This window comes from Pseudoliparis swirei, chromosome 18 (genome assembly GCF_029220125.1).
Source record: "Pseudoliparis swirei isolate HS2019 ecotype Mariana Trench chromosome 18, NWPU_hadal_v1, whole genome shotgun sequence".
In the NCBI taxonomy this organism is placed as follows: domain Eukaryota; kingdom Metazoa; phylum Chordata; class Actinopteri; order Perciformes; family Liparidae; genus Pseudoliparis; species Pseudoliparis swirei.
In genome coordinates this window covers 5,212,269-5,234,956 of record NC_079405.1, presented here as the reverse complement: position 1 = coordinate 5,234,956, position 22,688 = coordinate 5,212,269, and the positions used below count along the sequence as shown (strand labels likewise).

General features: G+C 47.5%; 1 protein-coding gene across 1 annotated transcript in view; it reads right to left on the bottom strand.

The window, feature by feature from the left end:
* Positions 1 to 22,688, bottom strand: part of LOC130207794 (eukaryotic translation initiation factor 4 gamma 3-like) — a 61,430-nt gene that overhangs the window by 25,820 nt on the left and 12,922 nt on the right. Inside the window, exons 4-21 of the mRNA XM_056436496.1 lie at positions 22,143 to 22,310; positions 20,279 to 20,371; positions 18,991 to 19,023; positions 15,076 to 15,096; positions 12,685 to 12,864; positions 11,591 to 11,702; positions 11,304 to 11,464; positions 10,886 to 11,020; positions 9,402 to 9,594; positions 7,821 to 8,609; positions 6,513 to 6,601; positions 4,918 to 5,224; positions 4,643 to 4,767; positions 3,420 to 3,539; positions 2,398 to 2,553; positions 1,915 to 2,112; positions 615 to 761; positions 240 to 476 (exon numbers count right to left, since the gene is read on the bottom strand). Of these exons, the coding sequence (XP_056292471.1) occupies positions 240 to 476; positions 615 to 761; positions 1,915 to 2,112; positions 2,398 to 2,553; positions 3,420 to 3,539; positions 4,643 to 4,767; positions 4,918 to 5,224; positions 6,513 to 6,601; positions 7,821 to 8,609; positions 9,402 to 9,594; positions 10,886 to 11,020; positions 11,304 to 11,464; positions 11,591 to 11,702; positions 12,685 to 12,864; positions 15,076 to 15,096; positions 18,991 to 19,023; positions 20,279 to 20,371; positions 22,143 to 22,310 (3,264 nt within the window). The remainder of the gene's footprint in view (positions 1 to 239; positions 477 to 614; positions 762 to 1,914; positions 2,113 to 2,397; positions 2,554 to 3,419; positions 3,540 to 4,642; positions 4,768 to 4,917; positions 5,225 to 6,512; positions 6,602 to 7,820; positions 8,610 to 9,401; positions 9,595 to 10,885; positions 11,021 to 11,303; positions 11,465 to 11,590; positions 11,703 to 12,684; positions 12,865 to 15,075; positions 15,097 to 18,990; positions 19,024 to 20,278; positions 20,372 to 22,142; positions 22,311 to 22,688) is intronic.

Sequence of the window (22,688 nt, the reverse complement as noted above, 5' to 3'; positions counted from 1 at the left end):
GAGAGACAGACAGTGAGAGAGAGACAGAGACAGAGAGAGAGAGAGAGACATACAGAGACAGGGAGAGAGACAGACAGTGAGAGAGAGACAGAGACAGAGAGAGCGAGAGAGCGGAGAGAGAGAGACATAGAGAGACAGTGAGAGAGAGACAGACAGACAGAGACAGACAGACAGAGAGACAGAGAGAGGTTTTTCCTTCTCAAGCTCTCCTAAGGAATAAGCGTTCTCCTTCGCCTCACCTTGGCCTTCTCAAAGTCCAGGTCCTTGCCGATGGTGGTGAGCAGCCTGCACAGGCACTCCTGAGACTCCTCGTCGTGGTTCTTCAGCAGCTTGACCACGCAGTCGTGCATGATGGCCTCCGTCAGCATCTTGAGCTTGAAGAGCTCGCCGATGAACCGGATGTTGCCGATGGAGCGCCGCCGCGCCTTGTCCTTGGCTTCCCTCAGCTCCGTCTGCAGCCGCTCGCGCTCCGTCGTCTGAAGGGGAACCGATGGAGAACATTTAATTCGCGAGACTTTTCGAGTTTCATTTTCTCCCCTCCACGAGACTAAAAATGCTTTTTCGCACAGCCAGAAATCCAGCGTGACGCTTATGTAATTCATCGAGCAACAAACCGATGCAGCAGAGTCCAGCTCCTTCTGCTTCCTCTCAAACACCACGTCGTCCACCTTGTCTTTCTCAAACTCCTTCTGGCAGCGGTTCAGCAGCATCTTGCGGAAGTTCACCGTGGTGTTGGGTTTGTCCGTCATGGGCACCTTGAGCTGCACAGGAACAGGAGACATAGACGGTCAGGGACAACCAGCACAGCCCTTTACGTTTCCATGCATGCTAAATGTATGCTTTGGGATACCAACTAATTTCTATCATTTCTTTATTTTTTTTAAAGAAAAAGTTTCACCCACATTGTTAAAAGTTTCTTATTGCATGAATGCAAACATCAGTGTGTGTGTGTGTGTGAGATGGATTTGTGTCTGTTATGTGTTGCGCAGATCAACCGAAACAAGGTGGCACCTCGAGTGGTGGAGTTCAGGGTGATTTCCAGACAAAAAATATAAAATAAATAAAAGTCAAACAAAACAATAAAGACCCCCAAAAAGTTTGCAAAAAATAAAATGATTTCAGCTTCCAAATATATTTTTTTCTCCAGTCTCCATTGACAATATTCACATTTGACATCAATACATTTAAAGTCATTATTACAGGGTTCTGACACATTTTGACCAGTGGATTTCCAAACTGAAATCTCGGTATTAACATGAACATTTTTGAAAATTGTGCGTATTGAGAGCGTACGCCGGCTTATATTTTGAGCGTTTTTCTTTAAAAAAAACTTATTAATTATTTCAAACTTGGCGTAAATAAACATGTGATCATAACAAATTTCCATGACTTTTCCAAAACTTTTATGATTTAAGTTTTTTCCATGACTTTTCCAGGCCTGGAAAGAACCATTTAAAAATTCCATGACTTTTCCAGGTTTTCCATGACCGTATGAACCCTGTGATTAAGAGGCGACATCTTTCCTATTTTTTTTACAACCAACAAATTCAATCCAAATGGAAGGCGGCCATCTTTTCACCTCCCTCCATTATGGATTACGGGTGCGACAGATCTCGGGATTTCATCGCGAAATGATGTCGTCCACACGAAATCATCACATTGTGTGGCACAGCGTTGTGTTGCAGTGATGAATCTAAACCCATCGATCCGTCGGTGGCTGAAACATTTAGTCAGAGGACTGAGGAGAAGCACCTTGGATCAGTTTCATTTAGGCTGCACAAAAGGAGCGGAAACTGCACCGTCTGTGGATTTCAGGAGAGTCGACTCATCTGTGTCATAGAATCCCCGAGCCGCTAACGAACCACGAACCGAGGGAAGATTATCCTTTCGCTTCCCGCACCGCGACCGGCTTACCGTGGCGAGGCAGCGGCACATGTTCCCGTAGGCCGCGGAGAAGCTGGGCTCGTCGACGGCCTTCTCGAAGACGAGGTCGATGACCCCCTTGAGCCGCTCCTCGGTGTCGATGGTCAGGTCCGTCACCTGCTTCATCAGCTGGTTGAACTTCTGGGGCGTCAGCTTGTTCAGGATGCTGCGCACCTTCTTGAAGAGCTCCTGAGGGGGAACCAGTCAAACCGAGCATTTTATTTGAGGATTATCTCAAATCGTTAAAAACTAGTTGATGGGGTGCTATTAATGTCGGTTTTCGACAAAGATACAAGTCGACTAAAATATGGGTTTTCCAACCGAAGTAGATAAAATCATTCACTGAGAAAAAAAAACCTAAACTCTCATTTTGCTTCAAATATTTTACAGACGTTAAATCTTAAGCTCTTCACTCTAATGTGGGAACCTCCTCTTCTTTTCTGTGTGTTTGTGTACAGGCATGTGTATACACACCTGAGTGTCTTGCACCACAGGGTCCTCTGCAACGACCTCCGGCCTCTTCATGCCCGGTTTCCAGGCATTCTCCGATTTCTTCAGCTGAATTTCGTTCACCGACACGTTCATGATGATCTTCCTGGGCGGGGGCCGCCGAGCCCCGAGGTTGATGACCTGCGGATGCTGCGAGAGAACACGACGCGTCAACGAGCGCCCGACGCTAGAGCGGCGGTCGCAAGAACGAGAAGGTCGCAGACGGGTCCCCGATGTCTCCTGAGACGACGAGTCTCTTGGACCGCACGGTCGTTTTCTGGCGGAAGAGCGCACGCGCGGCACTGGGGAGGGTTTCACCTGGGCACGGAAAACACAGTTTTAACCTTTCTATTTTAACAATAACATATCGACAGCATGTCTCTGCCCACCGTTGGATGCTAGAATAGCATTGGCCCATTTTTTTGAACTTGACCGTCTATCTCGGCTACTTTTCGTTTGTTTGACTTTTATTTTTTCATCGCCGGCACGGAGGAAGATCGGTCATCTTTGAAAACGCTTCATTGACACAGGCTCTCCTCGTGGGAAAGAGGAAATCTGCACGACCTGCACTGACCCTGCATCAGAGACACCCTGGTGTGTTGTTGGTGCGTTTGAGTCGGTCCGTTCAAAAATCATTCAGAGCTCAACTCTGACAACGGTAAAAGAAATGTGCTCGGAGCTTTTCCTGTGTTGAATCAGCCACTCGATACTTATGGACTTTGGCTGAAACCAACCGGAACTAAGTACCTCAAATCGCATCCCATTATCCTCAGGCCATTAAGCAAAGGTTTGAAAGATGTGTCGTATCCACTTAATTCCCCCCCCCACACACTTGATTGTCAATTTGTCCTCCTAGTTACGAGACAACGAGAAGCATTTTAAGAGGAAACAAAAAGTAGGAATTAGGTGGATTGTGTGTGACTTTGTGAACGATCGTGGCCGCTTCAGTGTGCGAGTGTGTGTGTGTGTGTGTGTGTGAGATCGGGTGTGTGTGCACAGAGACTCACTGGTGGGGCTCGTCCTCCCGTCATCTGTCTGCCAAAATCTGCGAAAGCTGGTGTGAAATCAGGTCCTCTGGAAATCACCCTGGACTCCACCACTCGAGGTGCCACCTTGTTTTGGTTGATCTGCACAACACATAAACCGACACCAATCATCAACACACACACACACACACAGATATGGACAGCAGGGGGAGCAGTGATCCCCATAATAACAGTGTCAATAGGGTAAAAGGCGTCGGGTATTCATGTGCCTTTCTAACCCAGCGGTTCCTTAAAGCTGACCCGTTGTAGAGTCATGGAATGAGTCATACCACATTAAAAGCTCTTCGTTGATTTATGTTTCACTGTACTGGTGATCAATCACATTAAGAGAGAAAAGTCAGGACCAGATGTGGAGGGGAAGGAAGGAAGAAAGGAACCCAGTGGGGGGGGGGGGAGGAGATAGTTGCGGGGGAGGAGAGAAGAACAAATCCAGCTCTTTGTCTCTCAGCTGTCCTTGACTTCCCCTCGACTCGTTCCCACTGAGATTTCACTTTTTCTCCCTCGGAGGAAAGGAGCCTCTGGGATTGTTCATCGCCGGTTTTTCGGAGAGGTGGGGGAGGGGCATACGCCCGTCACACTGCCAAGTGTGACATAATGGCAATGTGATTTTAATCAAAACAGCGTTTCAGCGGGGCCGTGAGCTCCGCCCACACGCATGTGTGGATCGGAGGAACGAACCAAACTGTGCGCTGCAGCGTTGACCCCGTTGCTCGGAGCTCATGGTGAAGAACCCCGTTTCACAACGTTTATTCAAAACTAGGGCTTCAACTAATGGTCGCTTTCATTATTGATTAAAATAGAGTATCTTTTAATAGCGTAGGCTTTTAAAACCTTCAGAAAATTGTGAATAATTTCCCAGAGCCTGAGGTGAGATTTGGAGATTCCTCGTTATGTCCAACGAAGCGGTTTGTTTTACATTTCACATCAGAGCTGTCGAAACCGGAGAATGTTTATTGCATCACGGACCTAAATTATTGACAGTTCATTTTCTGTCAACCGACTCATTTCAGCTAAATATTCTAAACTAGACCTTGCTCTATTTAGAGCAGCAATACAGTGGTGGACAAAGGGAAACTTTACGGTCACTTTCCATGTTTACAGCTGCATTTAGAGAAGTCAATAGACTGCACAGATCACTGAGGAGGTTCAAGGACACTGGGGTCTGCGACAACTGGCCAACTCACCTTGTCCAGCACCACGTCACTGATGGGCGGGAGACCCTCCGGCTTCTGGATGCAGGCGGGGATGAACTGGAAGCCCAACAGGAAGTCCCTGTTGTACTGGCGCTTCCCACTGTGATTGGCCAGGTCTGGATCGCCAGGATTTGAGAGAAGTGCAAATATAGAGAAATAAATAATTGAAGCAAAAGCGACACTGAGAGAAGACGAGTTCTGCCAAAAACGTGAACGTCAGCACGCAGAAAGTATTGATCCGACTGTCGAACGGGGCCAATTCTAACCTTCCGTGTCCAGCGGGGCGGAGTTCTCCTTCTCCCCGGGGGCGACGCCACTGTCGCTGCTCTCCGTCTCGGAGGTGTGATCCGCCCCGTTCCTCATGGGCTCCATCTCGGCCTCGCCGTTCTCTTCTGGGGCGGCGGCGGCGGCGGCGGCGGGCTTCTCGTCCACCTCGGGGCTGACAGCCGGGTCCGGGGCCGGGGTGGGGGTGGAGGCGGGGACTGACGGTAGAGGCACCGGGCTGCTGCTCCCAGGAGCCGACTGCAGGTCCTGGTCTCCAGCGGGCGGCTCGACTGGCCGGGGGGGCTCGTCCTGCAAATGTCGTCAAGTTGAGCAATAAATCCCTCAGAAAGGTCATTTCTCCTCCTCTCCTGCCTACATTAACCAGGATGCATTGGGAGCGAAGCTACAGACGTCTGGACTGATTCCGTCGGCCGTGTCCTCTCGCACAAACTTTAGACTTCTCAGTCAATACGGGACGCACTGAGGAGTTTGTCGATTCAAGCCACGCAACAGGAGGTCAATTTCTCCCGTTAACGGTCGCATTTCTCTCGCATAACGCCATCTTTAATTGTTTAAGAGAGCGGCGAGGAGGTAATCTGCAGGCAGGGTGAAGTGGACGGGACACAAAAAGCAACGGGTGTAAAAGCACGAGGGGATGACGAGGGAAACGGAGTGACGGGAAGGGATGAACAGGATGAATGAGAGACGAATGGGTCACGAGCAAACAATAGACGGAGGAGGAGGAAACGTGGGAGCACAATAGGCTGGTTGCTGTCGGGCTACGCCTAGGCTGGGATGATTCTCTCCTCGCCGTCCTTTGGGTCACCTATTTGGAATATTATCTGGACGCAAACCCCGTTATTCTTTTCATTGTTCCATATTGTGCAATTCATTTCTGTGTCATTCATATTCTGTGTTGCATGCTCCATGTGCTACCCTGGAAGGGATTCTCAACCTCAACGAGACACGAAACTTGATTTAATCCTACATTAAGTGGGAGTCTCTGAGGTGATATTAATAGTCCAGTGTCAAGCCAGCTTCACTGCACAGACAAATATTATTCAATATCAAATTAAATATGTGAGGCACACACAGTATGAATCCAGGAGGAGAGTTGCACTTTATTTAAGCTCTTAGATATTTTCCCGTGGGTGGATAATTGTTTATTTTCTGTGTAAAATCGTACGCCTTCACCAAAACCTCAAAAGAAGCCGAAAGTCTTTGACGCCGGTTCGGTGCTGCTGTGAAAACTCTCCCACAGAGACGAGCCCAGAACACAACAATGAGAGGGAGGAAATGAGTCGATTTTATATACAGTGGGCTGGGTAAGCGATGAAGATGATGGATAACGACTCGCTTTCACTCCTGAACCATAACAACAAGTCATTTACGTCTGCTTCCCCCACCACACGTGTGGAAACCCTTCCCCCTTCTCTCTCCTTCACTCTTTTATATTATTCAATTTAAAAAAAAGTCCCAATTGAGATAACTGGCCATTCAAAATATCACACATGTAATGGAAAACAGTTTCTCAGGATATTCGTCAACACTCCAACCTGAAAGTCTCCATACTTGAAGATAATTTAAACTTTCTTACCTCATCTTCCTTTTGGGGTTCCTCTTCGACAGAGATCCCTTCGTTTGGTTTCCTCCAGCTCTTTGGTATAGCAGCAGCAGTCTGAATAACTGCAGGGAAACACAGAAGCATAAAACATGTCGTGAAACAACGCAACCGACAAGGATTTGTGTTGAAAACACAACGGCGTGAAAAATTTGAATTTGATCACCGATTTGTGGCTCTGTGAACTTTTATCATCATGTCTGTCTAGTTTTTTGTTTTTGTTTTTCTTGGGTTGATGGCGATGTTTTCTCGAGATAAACGCCTCTTCACATTGCAAACCAAGTCTACCGACGGGTACCAACACAGTGACCTGAACCCGATGAGACACGTCGTTTTGTCTGTACGAGACAATCTGTTGGTCCACATTTAAATCTGGGTAAAAATATTCCAGATGAATACATTTTTTTAAAAATTGTTTAAACCCACGATGTATAGTTGTCAACATGAAAGCCAGAAAATGACATAACATTCTTTAGAGTTACTTTAACCATAGCGTCTAGATATTACTATTTTGATCAACCTCACCTCTGACCAAACTAACACAAACAATTATTGAGCAGAAAAAGAGGGATTCATGGGAAACGTAGTTCTGAATGTAGTTTTTTGGCAAATAAGATGAACATTATTTTTACGGGGCAACATTTCTATTTAAAACGTGTTTCATTATTTCCAGGTTTTTCTGAAAGTGCGGGAACTCTGACCCCGCTGATGATTTATTATATTTCTTGTGTTGAGTGTTTGATGACAGATTATCTGCAATGTGAGCTCCATGGCCGTTCATAAAATCCTCTCGTGAATGATAGACACTTCATTTACAATGTTGGCATAATACCAAGAAAGCAGTGGACTCATAAAAACAGCCTCTCTGTGTCACTAAAGAACCAAAAGAGTAATCACTCATTTAACCCTCCTGTCACCTTCACATTTACTAACATATTTTACCCTCGGGGTCAATTTGACCCCAGCAATTAAAACCTCCAGAAAATTATTAGAATTAATATTGTTTCCCAAGTTTAAGTGTGAGGTACTTTATGTTTGTTTGGCGACTACCTAAATAGCCCTTTAAATATATAAAAAAGTTGATATTTCTTATATGTTTGACACAGTGAAAAACAGCCTGGGGTCAAATTGACCCCAAAGAACACCGACGTTAAACATTGAATGGCGTCAAATTGACCCTAAAGGTAACAGGAGGGTTATAACACTTGGGCTACGGAAACGAATCACCTGGGCCGCAATACATTTCACAGGAAGTGGTTGGCTTGATTGAATCTGATGAATCACCTGTAGTGGGACTCTTCCTGGCGAGAGGCTCGGACTCCGTCTTGCCGTCAGTGTTGCCTCCATGAGCCTCGACGGCCACTCGGGGCACGACGTCTTGAGTGTCTACGGACTCGCTCGGCTCGTCGGCCTCTGTCGTGGCCTGCACCAGAGGCGGAAGCCCGGGGGGGAGCGCGACTGGCAAAGCCGGGGCGGGGCTCGAGGTCACGGTGACTGGCACCACGGCCGCGGGTGTCAGAGGGGCGAGCGCAGCAGCAGCAACGGGCAACTCTGGCCTCCCGTCGGAGGGCGAGGTTTCAGAGGGCGCCGCCTCTCTGCAGGCGGGAGCGGCGGAGGCCTGGAGCTGGAGCGCAGCCGGAGGCGGAAGAGAAGGCTCGTGAGCCGGGGCGTCCGGCTCCGTGCCGGAGTCCGCGAGGCCGTTCGAAGCCTCGGGAGCCGGCGCCGGCGAGGCAGCCGGAGTAGGCGGAGCGTCGGAGAGAGGCGTGTCCGTGTCGGGGGTCGGAGGCGGCGCCGGCGCCAAAGAGGGCTTGTGCTCCCCGACCGCGGAGGAGGGAGACGAGGCCGAAGCAGCGGGCTCCTTGGCTGAGGGACGGTCACCGTCGTTGGCCGCCGATAGAGGGAGAGCGGAGGGGGCGGCGGCCGCCGGAGCGGGGATGGGAAGCTCTGGTTCGTCGGTAGAAGACGGTTCCGGGACCGGAGCTTTGGCCTCGAGTCGCTCGGCGGGGGCTTCAGGCTGCACGAGCCCAGGTGAGGAAGACTTCTGGGCGACTGGCTCCAGTTTTGGCGGATCATCTGGAAGAGGAGGAGGAGTTCAGATAAATACACACGATAGATAGATAGATATATACTTTATTAATCCCCAAGGGGAAATTTGTCGTCACAGTAGCAGCACCAATAAACTAAACACACAAGAATAAAAAATAAAATATAAAAAAACAGGGATGAAAGATATAGGAGTATACAAAGTAAAATATAAAATAAAATATATATGTATATATATAACATATATGCATACACAATACACAATACTAATGACAAATTAAATTAAATATAAAAATATTAAATATGTGCCTCAAATAGCTTTAACTAAATGTGTGTTTAAAAAAATGCTTTTGGACAGCTTCAGGCTCAATAAAACAGAAAACCCTTTTCCAGCATTGGCATCGAGGGTATTAGAATAAACCTGCAGCCTTCAGCTCACTAGTGAACGGCCACACAAACACGGAACTGGTTCCAGAAGGTTTGCCGAGTCATGCTGCTGAAAGTGATTCAGCTAATTACTGGAAAAGCTCCCTGCTGACGCGACACTCCGACTCGCCTTATGAGGGAAATGAAAGTGAAAGAGTTTCGACGTGTGGCATGTTCTGGGAAACCGAAAAGCGACACAGGAGATGTGTTTGGAAAAGGCAACGTCATGCCTGCACTCTTTTGCTCAGGCTGGCGGTAACAACACTGCAGCAGAGCAGACGGCCATCTCCCCAATTTGAACATGACACTATGCTCAAAGCAGCCCTGGTTAGACTCGTGGACTTGTTGGGAGTGTGGGGTGTGTTTTAAAGAAAGAGAGGGGATGTTGGTCCAGACCTGGCCCTGGTTTGGTGTCTGAAGCCCCGGTGGGCGACGGCTGCGGTGGCTGTTGGAGCTGTTGGAGCTGTTGGAGCTGCGGTGGCGGCGGTTGGGGCTGTTGGAGCTCCAACGCGTAATCTCCGGGAAGGGCCTGCTGTGGCTGGGGAGGCTGCGACTGCTGCTCCGGAGTCTGGCTGCTGCTCGGCCGCTGCTGTGTTTTGAGGTACAACGTGTGAGGATAATGAGGGTGCGGCCATAACAACGAGCAACGCATGAAAAACTGGAATGGGCACTCGGTAGAGCGCATACCTTCGCATATCACAAGATTGGGCATTGAATTATGAACATGTTGGCATTAGTTGCATGCCAATTGGATAAAAATTGACCGTGCTATGGTAAAAAGAAGATTTTGACCTTTTCATGACCTTGACCTTTGAACCGATTGATCCCAACATCTAATCAAATGGTCCCCGGATAATAACCAATCATCCCACCAAATTTCATGCGATTCGGTTTAAAACTTTTTTTGTTACGCGAATAACACGCATACAAATAAATAAAGAAATAAATACACGGCGATCAAAACATAACCTTCCGCATTTTCAATGCGAAGGTAACCAGAGAGACGGGCACAGAGACGTCGGCACGCACACACAAAGCAATAAAACAAACGAGCCCAGATGTAGGATTGAGCAGACATAAGGAGTCCCGTGGGGTGTGGCTGGATCAGAGGGACGGCGACGGTAGACGAGACGGAAAATGGAGATCGGTGTGGGAGGAATGGTGCGAGGAGGGGAACGGCTCGGAGAAGGACGGAGGGAAGTTAATCAAAAGGGGGGCACAAAAAGACAGAAAGAGAGGAAGGACTCGTATCATCAACAGGAGGGAACCGGCAGGAAGAAGTCACATGGTCTTTCTTCGGAATCCAGGAAAGCTGGAGTTTCTTTTGGGGCTTGGTACATTTCACATATTAATGTGCCAACGACGATCTTACAACGGTTTCTCAGCAAGAAACAGACCGGGTGGATAACAAAATCTGAGTTTATTCCGGAGGAAGAGCAGAAGACACACACGAGAGTTCCTCATCTAACTGTAATAGAAAAGAGGCAGGTGTAAGAATAAAAACCATCAATAAGATTGTTATAAGTAGAATAATAAGTGTCACAATACCCACCTAAGTTGCATGTGATATTAATGCGATAACTCGTCTTTATTATTATACTCGAGGCTCCTTTGACCCGAATAGTCCCGGGAGCATATGGCTGCCACATTTATAAAACAATTTACTAATGTGCTGAGGCATCATGAATTCCTTATGAATTTCCAAAGACACAGAAGCCGTGTCCCGTCTGACACACACACACACACACACACACACACAGGAAAGGATCGTGGGCGCAGAGCTCACGCTGCAACGAACTTGAGCCGTCTCGTCCGTCCACAGCCGAAGCTGCGGTCGGACTCTTAACGGCGTGCCGCCACGAGTGTCTCGGAGGCCTTACCTGTGGCGGTGGCGGGGTGGAGGAGGGGCGGCCGACGGGAGGCGTTGAATTCCTGCTCCCTGAGCCCCCGGCCATGATCTCCTCTGTGATGTCCCTGCCGCCCTGATTGGGGTCACGGATACGGATCTGGGAGGACAATGGCACAAAAAGAACACAGACCTCACTAAAGCGCCCGAGTCCTGGCGCGACCGTGCCTCAGCGCGTCTCACGCATGCTCATCATCCGCGACATTTTACACCTGCACGAGACAAATGTTTTTTCGAAAAAAAATAAAGAAATATATATATTTAAATTATTTAGCGAGCTTCCATGAGAGCAAGGTATTTTTTTACTGAGATGGCCGGAGGTTCAGTGTCAAATCTATTGGAGGCGAAAAAGCATTTTAATGCCAAAACACAGGAACTACTAAGAAACTCACTGTTTTCTTCTCACGCTTGGCTGGTGGAGGTTGCTGTGGTGTAGGCACTATGATGGGGGGTGAGGGGGGGTACACAGTCTGCGCTGGGTAGTAGGGTGGACCGGCTGTGGGGACGGGAGCGGGGACCGAGGGTGAGACAGGCGGGTGGTACCTGAGGGGATCTGGAGGATTTCACGTCAAAAACAAAAGAATCTGTTCAACATCGTCACGAAGAAGGCCGATTGGTGGTGTGTCATCGTGGCGAAACTGGACTGTAAATGTGCGACATTGTTGTATTCGTGACTCACGATATGGAGCAGGGTACTCCCCTGGACCCGGACCCGGATAGAAGGTGCCGGTCCCTGGAGGCTGTACAGAATACTGCTGAGGAGGTCCCACGTAGGGCGTACTGTGGCGATACTGCAAGTAAAGAGGACACAGAGATGCTCAACACGTCACCACAAACTGTACAAAACGCCATTAAAAAAATAAAGCGGCATACTTTTACAGTGGCGATAATTTACTTTGAACATTCAGATTTAGATTTTACGGCATTTTAATCATCTGTGAGATTCTGAATAAGCCCTCTGTCAAATTCTGCCCGGACAGTATTTCTAGCAATGAGTCAAATCTCATCAGAACCAGCTGCAGTCAGAGTCCTGTCTCTGGAGTCAACAGCACAACAACTAAATAATGGCAAGTGCTCTACAGCAGCAGAAGTAAATTTGTTGCGTAATTCATGCCTGAGACAAAAGGAAATGCTAATGTCTAGAATCAGTGTTTGTTATGATGAAGTATACAGAGAGAATGCTTTGATAGATCTAATGTGCAGACATAACTTGAGCTGACATGAAGACATGGACAGATGTGGAGCCATGCAAACTAGGTATATTAATTCTACTTTTCTACGAGAAGGCTACAACTAGCAGCTAGTTAGCTTAGCATAACATCTGGACACGGGGGAAAAAGGCTTGCACCGTCCAAAAAGGTAACGACATCCAACAGGCACTTGTGGAGCTCACTGAACACATCAGATCATATCAAAGTTGTTCAATGTGTAAAGTCCAATATTTACAGTGCAATGCATTTCTGGAAAAACAGGCGAGAAAGGAAGATGCAGCTTAATCAGCTTAATCTTTAACAAACAGACATGAGAGCGATTGGCATCAATCTTCTTATCCAACGTCTGGCAAAAGAACAAAAAAGATGATATAGATCTAATTTTATATTAGTATAAACAGTACCAGCTGCAGCCAAAGACAAATCATCAAAACTGCAGAGGCAAAAATGTGATATTAAATAATTTTTTGCTTACTTTTAAAAATCGAAGATAACGTGCAATCCTATAGTTTTCTGAGTCTCGTGTTGGTGAAATGCGTCGGTCTCGCTCCGGAGAGCTCACCTGTGGGATGTAGTACTGCGCCGCCTGCGGGGAGGGGAAAGGCATGGGGGCCATGGCCATCATGATGGGCTGGCTGGTGGGGTAGACGGCCGCCGCGGGGTTCTGGGAGCCGGGCCGTATGGAGGGCGTGTTGGTGGGGATGGTGGGCCGCGCAGTCTGCATCTGGGTCCTCTGGAAAAACTGGAGGGGCAACAGGGGAGAGAAACGCAGAAGAAAACAACAACAAAACACATTAAGCGCCGTCCTCCCAGAGGCAGCAGGCTCACGTCCACATGCTGCCACGCTATAAAAAAAAACTAAAACTAAAATACAAAACAGGAAGAACAGCTTTTCGGACGTCTTCACCATTTGGCCGGCACATTTCTCACAGTGGGATAGGTTTGATTTTTAAAAAAGAGAAGAAAAAATGGAGAAAAAAAAGATTCTCTCATTCAGACTGAGGGATGAAAATGATTTTGCACACTTTCATATTTGTAAGGCCTCTAGAATCAACCCCTACACACAAATTGCTATATTATTACTTTATCTTATATGTACCTGGCGAGCAATATTATATGAATCAGAGGAATTACATCTGCGAAGGAGGGAGTCGTCTGGAAGAATCATCTTATCAATTAACCAGAAGCCTTAAAAGCATGATTAATTCATATGGAGATAGAATTTAGAGCCACGGCCAATTACCGTCACATCAGTAGTGAAACGTCTTCATTCATTTAGACATTCACAATATGCCCCGCGTCAATTACGAAGGTAATTCAGATTTTTGGGTATTATCAATATTATCACTGATGATGGTGTCAGGTGTATACAATTATTGAAGTTTCACTAACTGAATGGAGTCTGGGAACTTAGTTTCGTAACACAAAGACTGGAAAAACAAATATATACGCTTATATCAAAAGCAGATTTCTCTACTGTGTATTTGTCTTGTGATAACTCTCTCATTCAAGTGTTTGATCTCTGCTGTATTTCCCATAATCAGGATTTGATTACTATTCATGCCAGTTCTCATTGACGCTGGTGTGGTTCAGACTTCCGAGAGACGTCTCCTTTCACTGAATGAAACCCGATGCCATTTGCTGCAGATGGACGTGGAAGGAGATAAAAAACCCAAATACTGGGATTTACAGAGATTCCCCACAGCTACACACACATTGGTGGCATCAGGTAGTTTTTCCCTGCGGGTCTTTTTCTCTCCTCCTGTGGTTGGATAAGCAACAAAAGGACTTCATTAGACTTTATTGGCAGTAACCGGCCTGAATAGCGGGTGTACATTTCTTTTGAATTTCTATTCGCCCATTTTGGAACCCTTTGTTTTGTTTTTATGCTGGCCAAGTCTTTCTGAACTGTAAACAAGCTGCACCAGAATCAACAGCTGTAGAAAATAAAGAAGAAAATGGAAAAAAAAGAAGAAAAAAAAAGGAAAGCGGAATGGCTTCAGATACCTCTTTTTGTGCCTGAGCAGCTTGGCCAACAAAAAAAATAAAATCAGCAATATGGCCCTTTCCTCATGCGTCACACTGAAAAGAATATGCGCGTACAGACTGCTGCTACACTACACGTCACAGCGAGTTAAAATGTTTAATATTGGGCGGGCTCTGCGTCTGGACGGGTCTGGAGAGGGACCGCGACCGACAGCTGCGACTGACAACCGGGGCTCGAGCCGGGAATACCCGACCACGGTCACATGGCGCTCCCGGTGAACGAGAGGCGAATAAACAATGCTGCAAAATAGTCCAAGAATACCCAGGAGGGAAATCGCCTTGAACATAATAAATCGGGTTTAATGGCTTTTATTGTAAACAGCTCAGTGGAAATCTGGGAGAAGACCAGGAAACTGTTCATTACCGACGACCCCAGTAAAATCGCTGGCAGAGCAACCCCAAAAAAACAAAAAAAAGAGAATAAAAATGACTTTACCGGCAAAACATTTTTCACACAGTCAACATAAAAAAAGTGCTTTGTAATTTAAAGCTCCGCTGAACCAATAAGTGTGTGCTCTGCAGCAACAAGTGAAACCGTACGTACGTCCGATGGGCATCTAGAAAATAATAAGAATAAGAAGGCAACAGACTTATCGCATGGATATAAAAAGGATAATGCATGTAGCTCAGGGAACAATGAGAAGAGACTCTTTCATTCCGCATGCTGTTCAATAAATGGTGCACGCTAATTAAAAGATGAATAATGAACAAAGAAACTACAAAAGTGAAAAGTGAAGTGATGATCCTCTACGGGATGAAACAAATGCTGATAAAAGACGTCGACTGAGCATGCAGTGCGAGCGGAGAGGAGGGAGGGGTCCGCACGGGGTCAAGAGGTCGGCGGGACCGGTCCTCGTCATGCCATGCAGGTGTGCGGCGAGACGCTTGAAACCGAGGTTAATGTTACCTGGATGGGCCTGAATCCTCCCTGGAGTAGTGAGAGCAGGAAAGAGAGAAAAGCCAATGGGAGCCTGGACTGGTGAGACTCGGTACAACAACAAGCAGGCAATCACTTACCCACACACACACACACACACACATCAGGGTATGAACAACACGCAATTCTCTCCCTCCACCCGACACTGTAACTGATGCCGAGCCACTTTGATTGGGAAAAGAATAACTCGAACAATAGAACGAGAGAGTCGGTTTATCTCAGAGGGCGGCGGAGCGGGAGAACAAGTTGAGAAGTCACAGTGTAAAACGTCATATGTCGTATTAACAGCTGCACAGATGTGCACTTCCCCTCTCGCTCTACTTCCCCTCTCGCTCTACTTCCCCTCTCGCTCTACTTCCCCTCTCGCTCTACCTCCCCGGGGTCATTTCCTTTTCCCCTCAGTCTGTGCCAGCCTCTCACAGTTTGCCAAGTTGGCATTTTCCAGCCCCCCGATTGGCCGGGCCGTCACCCGCAACGCCGACTTGGCCCAACGGCGATGACGTGGAGGTTGGTGGTGGGCTCCATGCGTACATCCATCCGGTGGAGCGCTGACTATCTGATGACCTCACCGCCCTGGTAGTCCGGCTAGCTCACGTTTGTGACGTTGAGGCTAAGCTCCAGGTGGTTTCGGACCGTCCCCATCAAGACACCCACAGCCTTAACTAGAACGGGCACTCGGTAGAGCGCATACCTTCGCATATCACAAGATTGGGCATTGAATTATGAACATTTTGGCATTAGTTGCATGCCAATTGGATAAAAATTGGCGCTATGATAAAAAGAAGATTTTGACCTTTTCATGACCTTGACCTTTGAACCGATCGATCCCAAAATCTAATCAAATGGTCCCCGGATAATAACCAATCATCCCACCAAATTTCATGCGATTCGGTTTAATACTTTTTTAGTTATGCGAGGAACACGCATACAAATAAATAAATACACGGCGATCAAAACATAACCTTCCGCATTAAGCCTTATTATTTAAATGGCCGAGTTATGTACAAATGAAATCCCTTCGTCATAAAGATCTTACGCATAGAGCCTTATTCAGGGTTCTTACACATTTTGACCAATGGATTTCCAGGACTTTTCCATGACTTTATACCAAATGTCCATGACCAAACTGAAATCTCGGTATAAACATGAAAACGGAAAAAATTTAGCGTATTGAGAGCGTACGCCGGCTTACATTTTCTTTAAAAAATATAGTAATTATTTCAAACTCGGCGTAAATGAACACGTGATTTTAACAAATTTCCATGACTTTTCCAAAACTTTTATGATTTAAGTTTTTTCCATGACTTTTCCAGGCCTGGAAATGACCATTTTAAAATTCCATGACTTTTCCAGGTTTTCCATGACCGTACGAACCCTGCTTATTTTGTACACGGCTGTAAACGGGTTTATTCCCGATCTAAAATTGGGGTCTATAGAGCCAGACTCAAGTGGTCATATCAGGAACTGCAGTTTTTTCGGCAATTCTGCGTAGAGGTTGCCGCTTGCTCGAGGTCAACCGATCGGAAACGCTCAAGGAAACAACCGAGAAGAGTTATTTACACCCTGAACAGCTCCCCGGCGAACACAACCACAGTTGTTTGTTTTAGTGTAATTTCCACTCGCTGCGTGGAAGGGGTTGGGGAGGTGGAAGAAAAAAAAAGTGAGATAATGATGATGCTTGTGTGAAGATGGATTTAGGGTTCGGCCAAATGAATACATTCTCTGATCTCCGCGCGCCCTTTGCTGTGCATCGAGTGTGTTTCAGGGGGAACAATGGCCGTTTTCACCACGGATATAAAAGGCCACTGTTCGGCTTCATCTGCTTTCCGACTCCACTTCCGTGGTGGCACAAGAGATCCCAGCGCCAGTTTGTGACAGCCAGAGAATGCACTTGTATGTGTGTGTGTGTGTGTGTGGGTACACCCCCTAACCCCCCCCCCCCCCCCCACACACACACAAAAACACAAACACACAAACGCGGGCAAGCACATCCGACGCCACACTATTAATAGCCTGTTGACAATTGTTGTCCCCACGGAGAGCAGACCCAGAAGGTGAGGATGTCGGACAACAGTTAGAGGGTGTGAATAACACATCAATCAGAAACGTGGGCAGCGGCGGGAATCATTGCAACAATCAGAAAAGAAAAAAGGAAGTCGCACGGGCTGAATGTCAGCACTCGTGTCTGAGGCCCTGAGCGCCCACAAGGTAACACACACACACACACAGCACCATAAATACTGCACAGTCCGCAAGACGGGGAGAGCACATTAACATGCCCTTCATAAATTACTGACATTGGCCCACAAAGTGCCCTCAGTGTAACACACACACACACACACACACACACACACACACACACACACACACACACACACACACACACACACACACACACACACACACACACACACACACACACACACACACACACACACACACACACACACACACACACACACACACACACACACACTGTAACCCCCCCAGCCATCCCTATGTGAGCTTTTTTTCCCCCACGCTGGATGAAGAATACAGCAACTGAGGCCATTGATGAAGTAAATGGGGCCGCGCTAAACTCCAGCAGATCTGGACCAAAACATTCGTTTACGAACTCCCACTCGACTCAGAGTGCGGTCCGATTCGATTATTCGCCGACCAAAGATTTACGTAAATAACTCGAGGTGGCACGGGGTGAGTAATTGATGTACAAAACGGTAATTTCCGGGGTGAAGCATTTCTGTACGACTATCCATCTGGAAAAAACCTCGAGGGTGTGTGAAATCTAACCGCACGACGCTCACCCAAACCATAATAAAAACGTAATTACAGGACCGTGGTGTGATGACCAGGCGGGAGCGTGGTCTCACGAGGGTCCCGTCACTGAGACAACAACGTCTCCGTTTCTGTTTGATGGAATGAAGCAATCTGCCATAGAGTTAAATAGCCTTGAACACTCCTCTGATTGCACTAATGTCCCCTACGGCGCTTTTAAAAATAATGCCGTGCAAATATAGGAACGTTAACTCTGCACGGTCATGACCCTTCATGAAAGGACAAGTTGGCGAAAGCCCCTCGGGAAGAGAGCAGCAGCTGACATCCACCCCCCCGATGTCCTGTTTGAAGAGACCACATCACATTAATGGAAATGCATGCCGTGTTAATGCTGCATGAAGTGCCCTGCAGTGTGTCCAGCACAGTGTGTGTTATGTGTTGTGTGTGTGTGTGTGTGTGACAGCCAGTCGGAGGTGAGCACACTCCGACTGGCTGTTTATCCTGCTAAGTAACCCATGTCTTCATCTAATGGAGCCTCTCTTAATTTCCCACCGTCACTTTTCATCCTTCTTCCAGAAGCAAAACCCCGGACATACGGGGCAACGCTCAAACATATTATAAACCACTCGACTCGCCGCATTTCCTTTTGGGGTGAAAAACATAATGAACGTCAAGATCGTCATCCTGTCAAATGCTCGGGAAGATAAATGAACTGGAAGGAGACTGGCGATCTTTAATATCCTGAGCAACAACACGAAGAACTCCCACAAGCTGTATTCCATCTGAACCCGATGAAGGCTATTAAATACCAACTCAAGTCTAGGAATCAATCTAACCGTAAAAATAAACACGGAGAGTGCCAGAGCTCAGTGCACCTGGCTGGATATCTTGATTACCACACTCAGAATAACCCCGGAAGAATTAAAACCTCTTTAGCTCTAATACACCAGAAGGCTTTCAGAGACTTTTTGTTTTTAAGGAACAGCAGACGTCCCACAAACAGCCCTTTGCCAGCAGGTACCGGCAACCCCCCCCAAAAAACTACTTTGATGATGATGACGCAACAGAGGGAGCAGGAGGGGGGGGGGTGTTCAGCGGGGGGTAAATTACCTGATGGTGGGTTGGTCGAGGGCCCGTAGCAAACTGGCAGGGGAGGGAGGAGAGGTCCAGCAAGGAGATTGAAGCAGTGATGGCAAAGCAGGGGTGGGGGGGGGGGGAATAAGAGAGACACAGAGATAAGATGAGGGATGAGGGCAGACGCTGGACAGAGCAACAAAGCGGTTGAGGACACACGGCGCAGCAGTCAGACCCCGGCCAGGTGTGCGTTGGCTTAACCCTCCTGTTACCTTTAGGGTCAATTTGACCCCATTCAATGTTTAATGTCGGTGTTCTTTGGGGTCAATTTGACCCCAGGCTGTTTTTCACTGTGTCAAACATATAAGAAATATCAACTTTTTTATATATTTAAAGGGATATTTAGGTAGTCAACAAACAAACATAAAGTACCTCACACTTAAACTTGGGAAACAATATTAATTCTAATAAGTTTCTGGAGGTTTTAATTGCTGGGGTGAAATTGACCCCGAGGGTAAAATATGTTAGTAAATGTGAAGGTAACAGGAGGGTTAAACTACCACTTCCACTTCCTAAATTGTCAAACACTGAAAATATTTTATTTGGTAATGCAGGGACGCATACTGTAGCGGGATGAAATTAAGTTCCCCGTTTCTTTTGTGGCAAACCTGTAACTGTAAAAAGAGGAAAACAGGACACACATATGCGCTCACACACTGACTGAGGTCTGACAGCCGTGCTCTGCTGATGGGGGGCTGGGCAGGAGCCAGGCTGGATTAATAAATAATGCTTACTGGGGAGAGTGTGTGAGTGAGTGAGTGTGTGTGTATGTGTGTGTGTGTGTCTGAGTGTGTGAGTGTGTGTGTGTGTAGAGAATGCCGGCAAAGTAAACGTCATATTTGGACGTTCCTTCCACGGCTCGTTGTGGGGAGATTCTCACAACGAGCAGTTGGCGATCTTTACGCAGCTCTCCTGCAGCGACACTCACGCAACTCTATAAAAAAAAGGTAGCGCAGCTTGACTCGACATAAAGAATTCTAATAAACACGGATCATTTAAACACCGACGCGGGGAACGACCCGTTAGCTTTCGCGACGCGCTTGAAGACTCGTGCCGCATGCGCCACCCGCGCGACGAGCCAACTGAGGAGGCCTCATTACAAAAATATGCTTAGCTGCTTCACTGCCTTAAGCGGAGTGAGATGGGTCAACACTGCGGGAGCTCTCTGTGACTTCTCACCGACTGTCGCAGTAAACCACAAGCGGTCTGGGCACTCGGGGGGGGGGGGGGGGGGGGGCAGATCTACGACCGGCGGGACACTCACCGGGCGACTTTGTGGCTGTGCATTCATTGGCTGTGTCTGGGGAGAATACAGTAGCGGGGCGGAAACGGCATTTTGTCCTGGGTTGTATGGAGACTGTCAAAAAAAATGAAAAGAAAAAGAAAAGACGGAGAGAGAGAAGGAAAGGGGACATTAGAGTCACTCGTCACGTCATTAAGACATTTCCCAGGCCGGCTGTAACCACCAGCAACGCTAACGCACTTTGGATGTTGCTGATGGAGAAAATCGGATCGATTGGGATTTGCGTGCCGACCAAAAATAATTGGTACCCTCGAGGACTTCACAGATCCTCCGTGGCTTTATTGCTCATCTCGTGTGCAGTGGAGCTGGAAGAGGTGGGTTTAAGCGGATCTGGTCCTGTTGGCAGGCTGCGCCCTCCCTATAGGAGGCTGGTGAGAGACCAGCGCTGCTACAGGCTGAGGTGCTGGTCCATTAGGCCAGAACCGTTCAGTGGAACAACTAGATCCCTCGCCAGCGGGCTCACGTACTTTCGGAGAAGGCGAGTCACGCAGTCGACGTGACGGTAGCGCAGCAGCAGTGTCACCCGCCGACAGTGAATTCACGGTAAACCTTTTACATAGATTTACCTTTTTTTTAATGATTTAATACGCTTTTTAGGGGGACTATCTTTTCCCATCATGCCGGGCGGCCCCTGACTTATCACCTTCGCATTGAAAATGCGGAAGGTGATGTTTTGATCGCCGTGTATTTATTTATTTGTATGCGTGTTACTCGCATAACTCAAAAAGTATTAAACCGAATCGCATGAAATACGGTGGGATGATTGGTTATTATCCGGGGACCATTTGATTAGATTTGGGGATCGATCGGGTCAAAGGTCATGGTCAAGGTCATGAAAAGGTCAAAATCTTCTTTTTACCAAAGTGCGGTCAATTTCTATCCAATTGGCATGCAACTAATGCCAACATTTTTCATAATTCAATGTCCAATCTTGTGATATGCGAAGGTATGCGCTCTACCGAATGCCCATTCTAGTTTCTGTTGTGGTCCATTTAATTCTTCTCATTGCCCCTTTTCAAATGTGCATGGATCTCACTGTAGTTATGGACAGAGAAAGAAGTCCCTGAACCCCCCACCGTCTCTAATCCGCATTCATTTTAATAACGTGACCAAAATCCAAGCTGGTTTACAGCCACATCCCCTTTAATTGCATTCCCAATCCCGATTAATCACTTCCCACTTTGCTTTTTGACCCAAAGAACAGAGGGCTCGTCGTGACTTTAAAATGTTTCACCGGTGGTGTTAAACTGCAGGCTCACAGATCTGGTAAAAACAAAAGTAGACCATCTGAATAATCATATAATAATAATGAGAATCGCTGACTCAATGTTAAAAAGTCACGACTGCGATTCCTGTGGCGCCGTTTTTACCAATGCGGCGGGCATAATGTCGCATTCCTCCCACAGTGACAGCCTTTTGCAGCTCTGCAAAGTGGCTGACAGACCCCAGTGAAAGTCGGCTCGTACATCAAAACATTACTGGCGATCGCAGCGAGAAGGTTTCTGCGTTTAATAGATGCTCGCTTGTCTCCGGGGCACAGAGGCTGTTCTATCAGAACTGTACTTAGCTTTAACCGTGTCGTCATCGCAATTTCATCACAAACAATGCCGTCATGCACACATGGATTAGATTAAAAGAAAGAACTGGAAATGAATAGAAGGAAAGAATGGATGACTTCAGTCAAACGTTTTATCTCACGCTCAGCAAAGATCTCCTTTTAGCAAATGCTGGTTCAAAAATGTAATAAATAAAAAAAAGAACTCGCGGACAAACGGACAGATCGAACATGGAGATGCAGAGACGGCGGACACGTTGATGAACTCACCCCGATGTCCGTCTCCCAGCCCTTGGGGTAGCGGTACGGGGAAGCTGTGGGTAGCGATACCTGAGAGAGCGCCGGGGAGTGGGCGTGACCGGGCGGCGTGCCCACCAAGCTGGGGTGTCCCTTTGTGATGTCATGAGCAGTGTACTGAGGGCCAGGATGCCTGGATACCTGTGTCGCATAAAAACAGGAAGGTGAGACACGGAGCACGACATTATGTCGGACTCGCACACACAGAATATTGAAGAGGAGGAACAGAAGAGGCAGAATTCCACAGGTCATTAGTCCTCCATCCTGCCGGCGGGGAGGAAAAAAAAGGCCTCGGGTTAGGCACAAGGCGAGTGAGCGGTATCGGGAGAGGAGATTGGACTCGTTAGAATTTGGGCCTTGGCTGCTGCAGCTGTGGGGCTGGCACAACTGCAGCAGCCTGACACACCAGGGAAGGAGACAGGATACTGCAGAAATGAGCAGGAGGCGCTGAGACCGAGCTGGGCAGCTCACCTTCGTGTTTCCTCCCTCCCTCATCTCTCAGACGGAGATCACAGCATT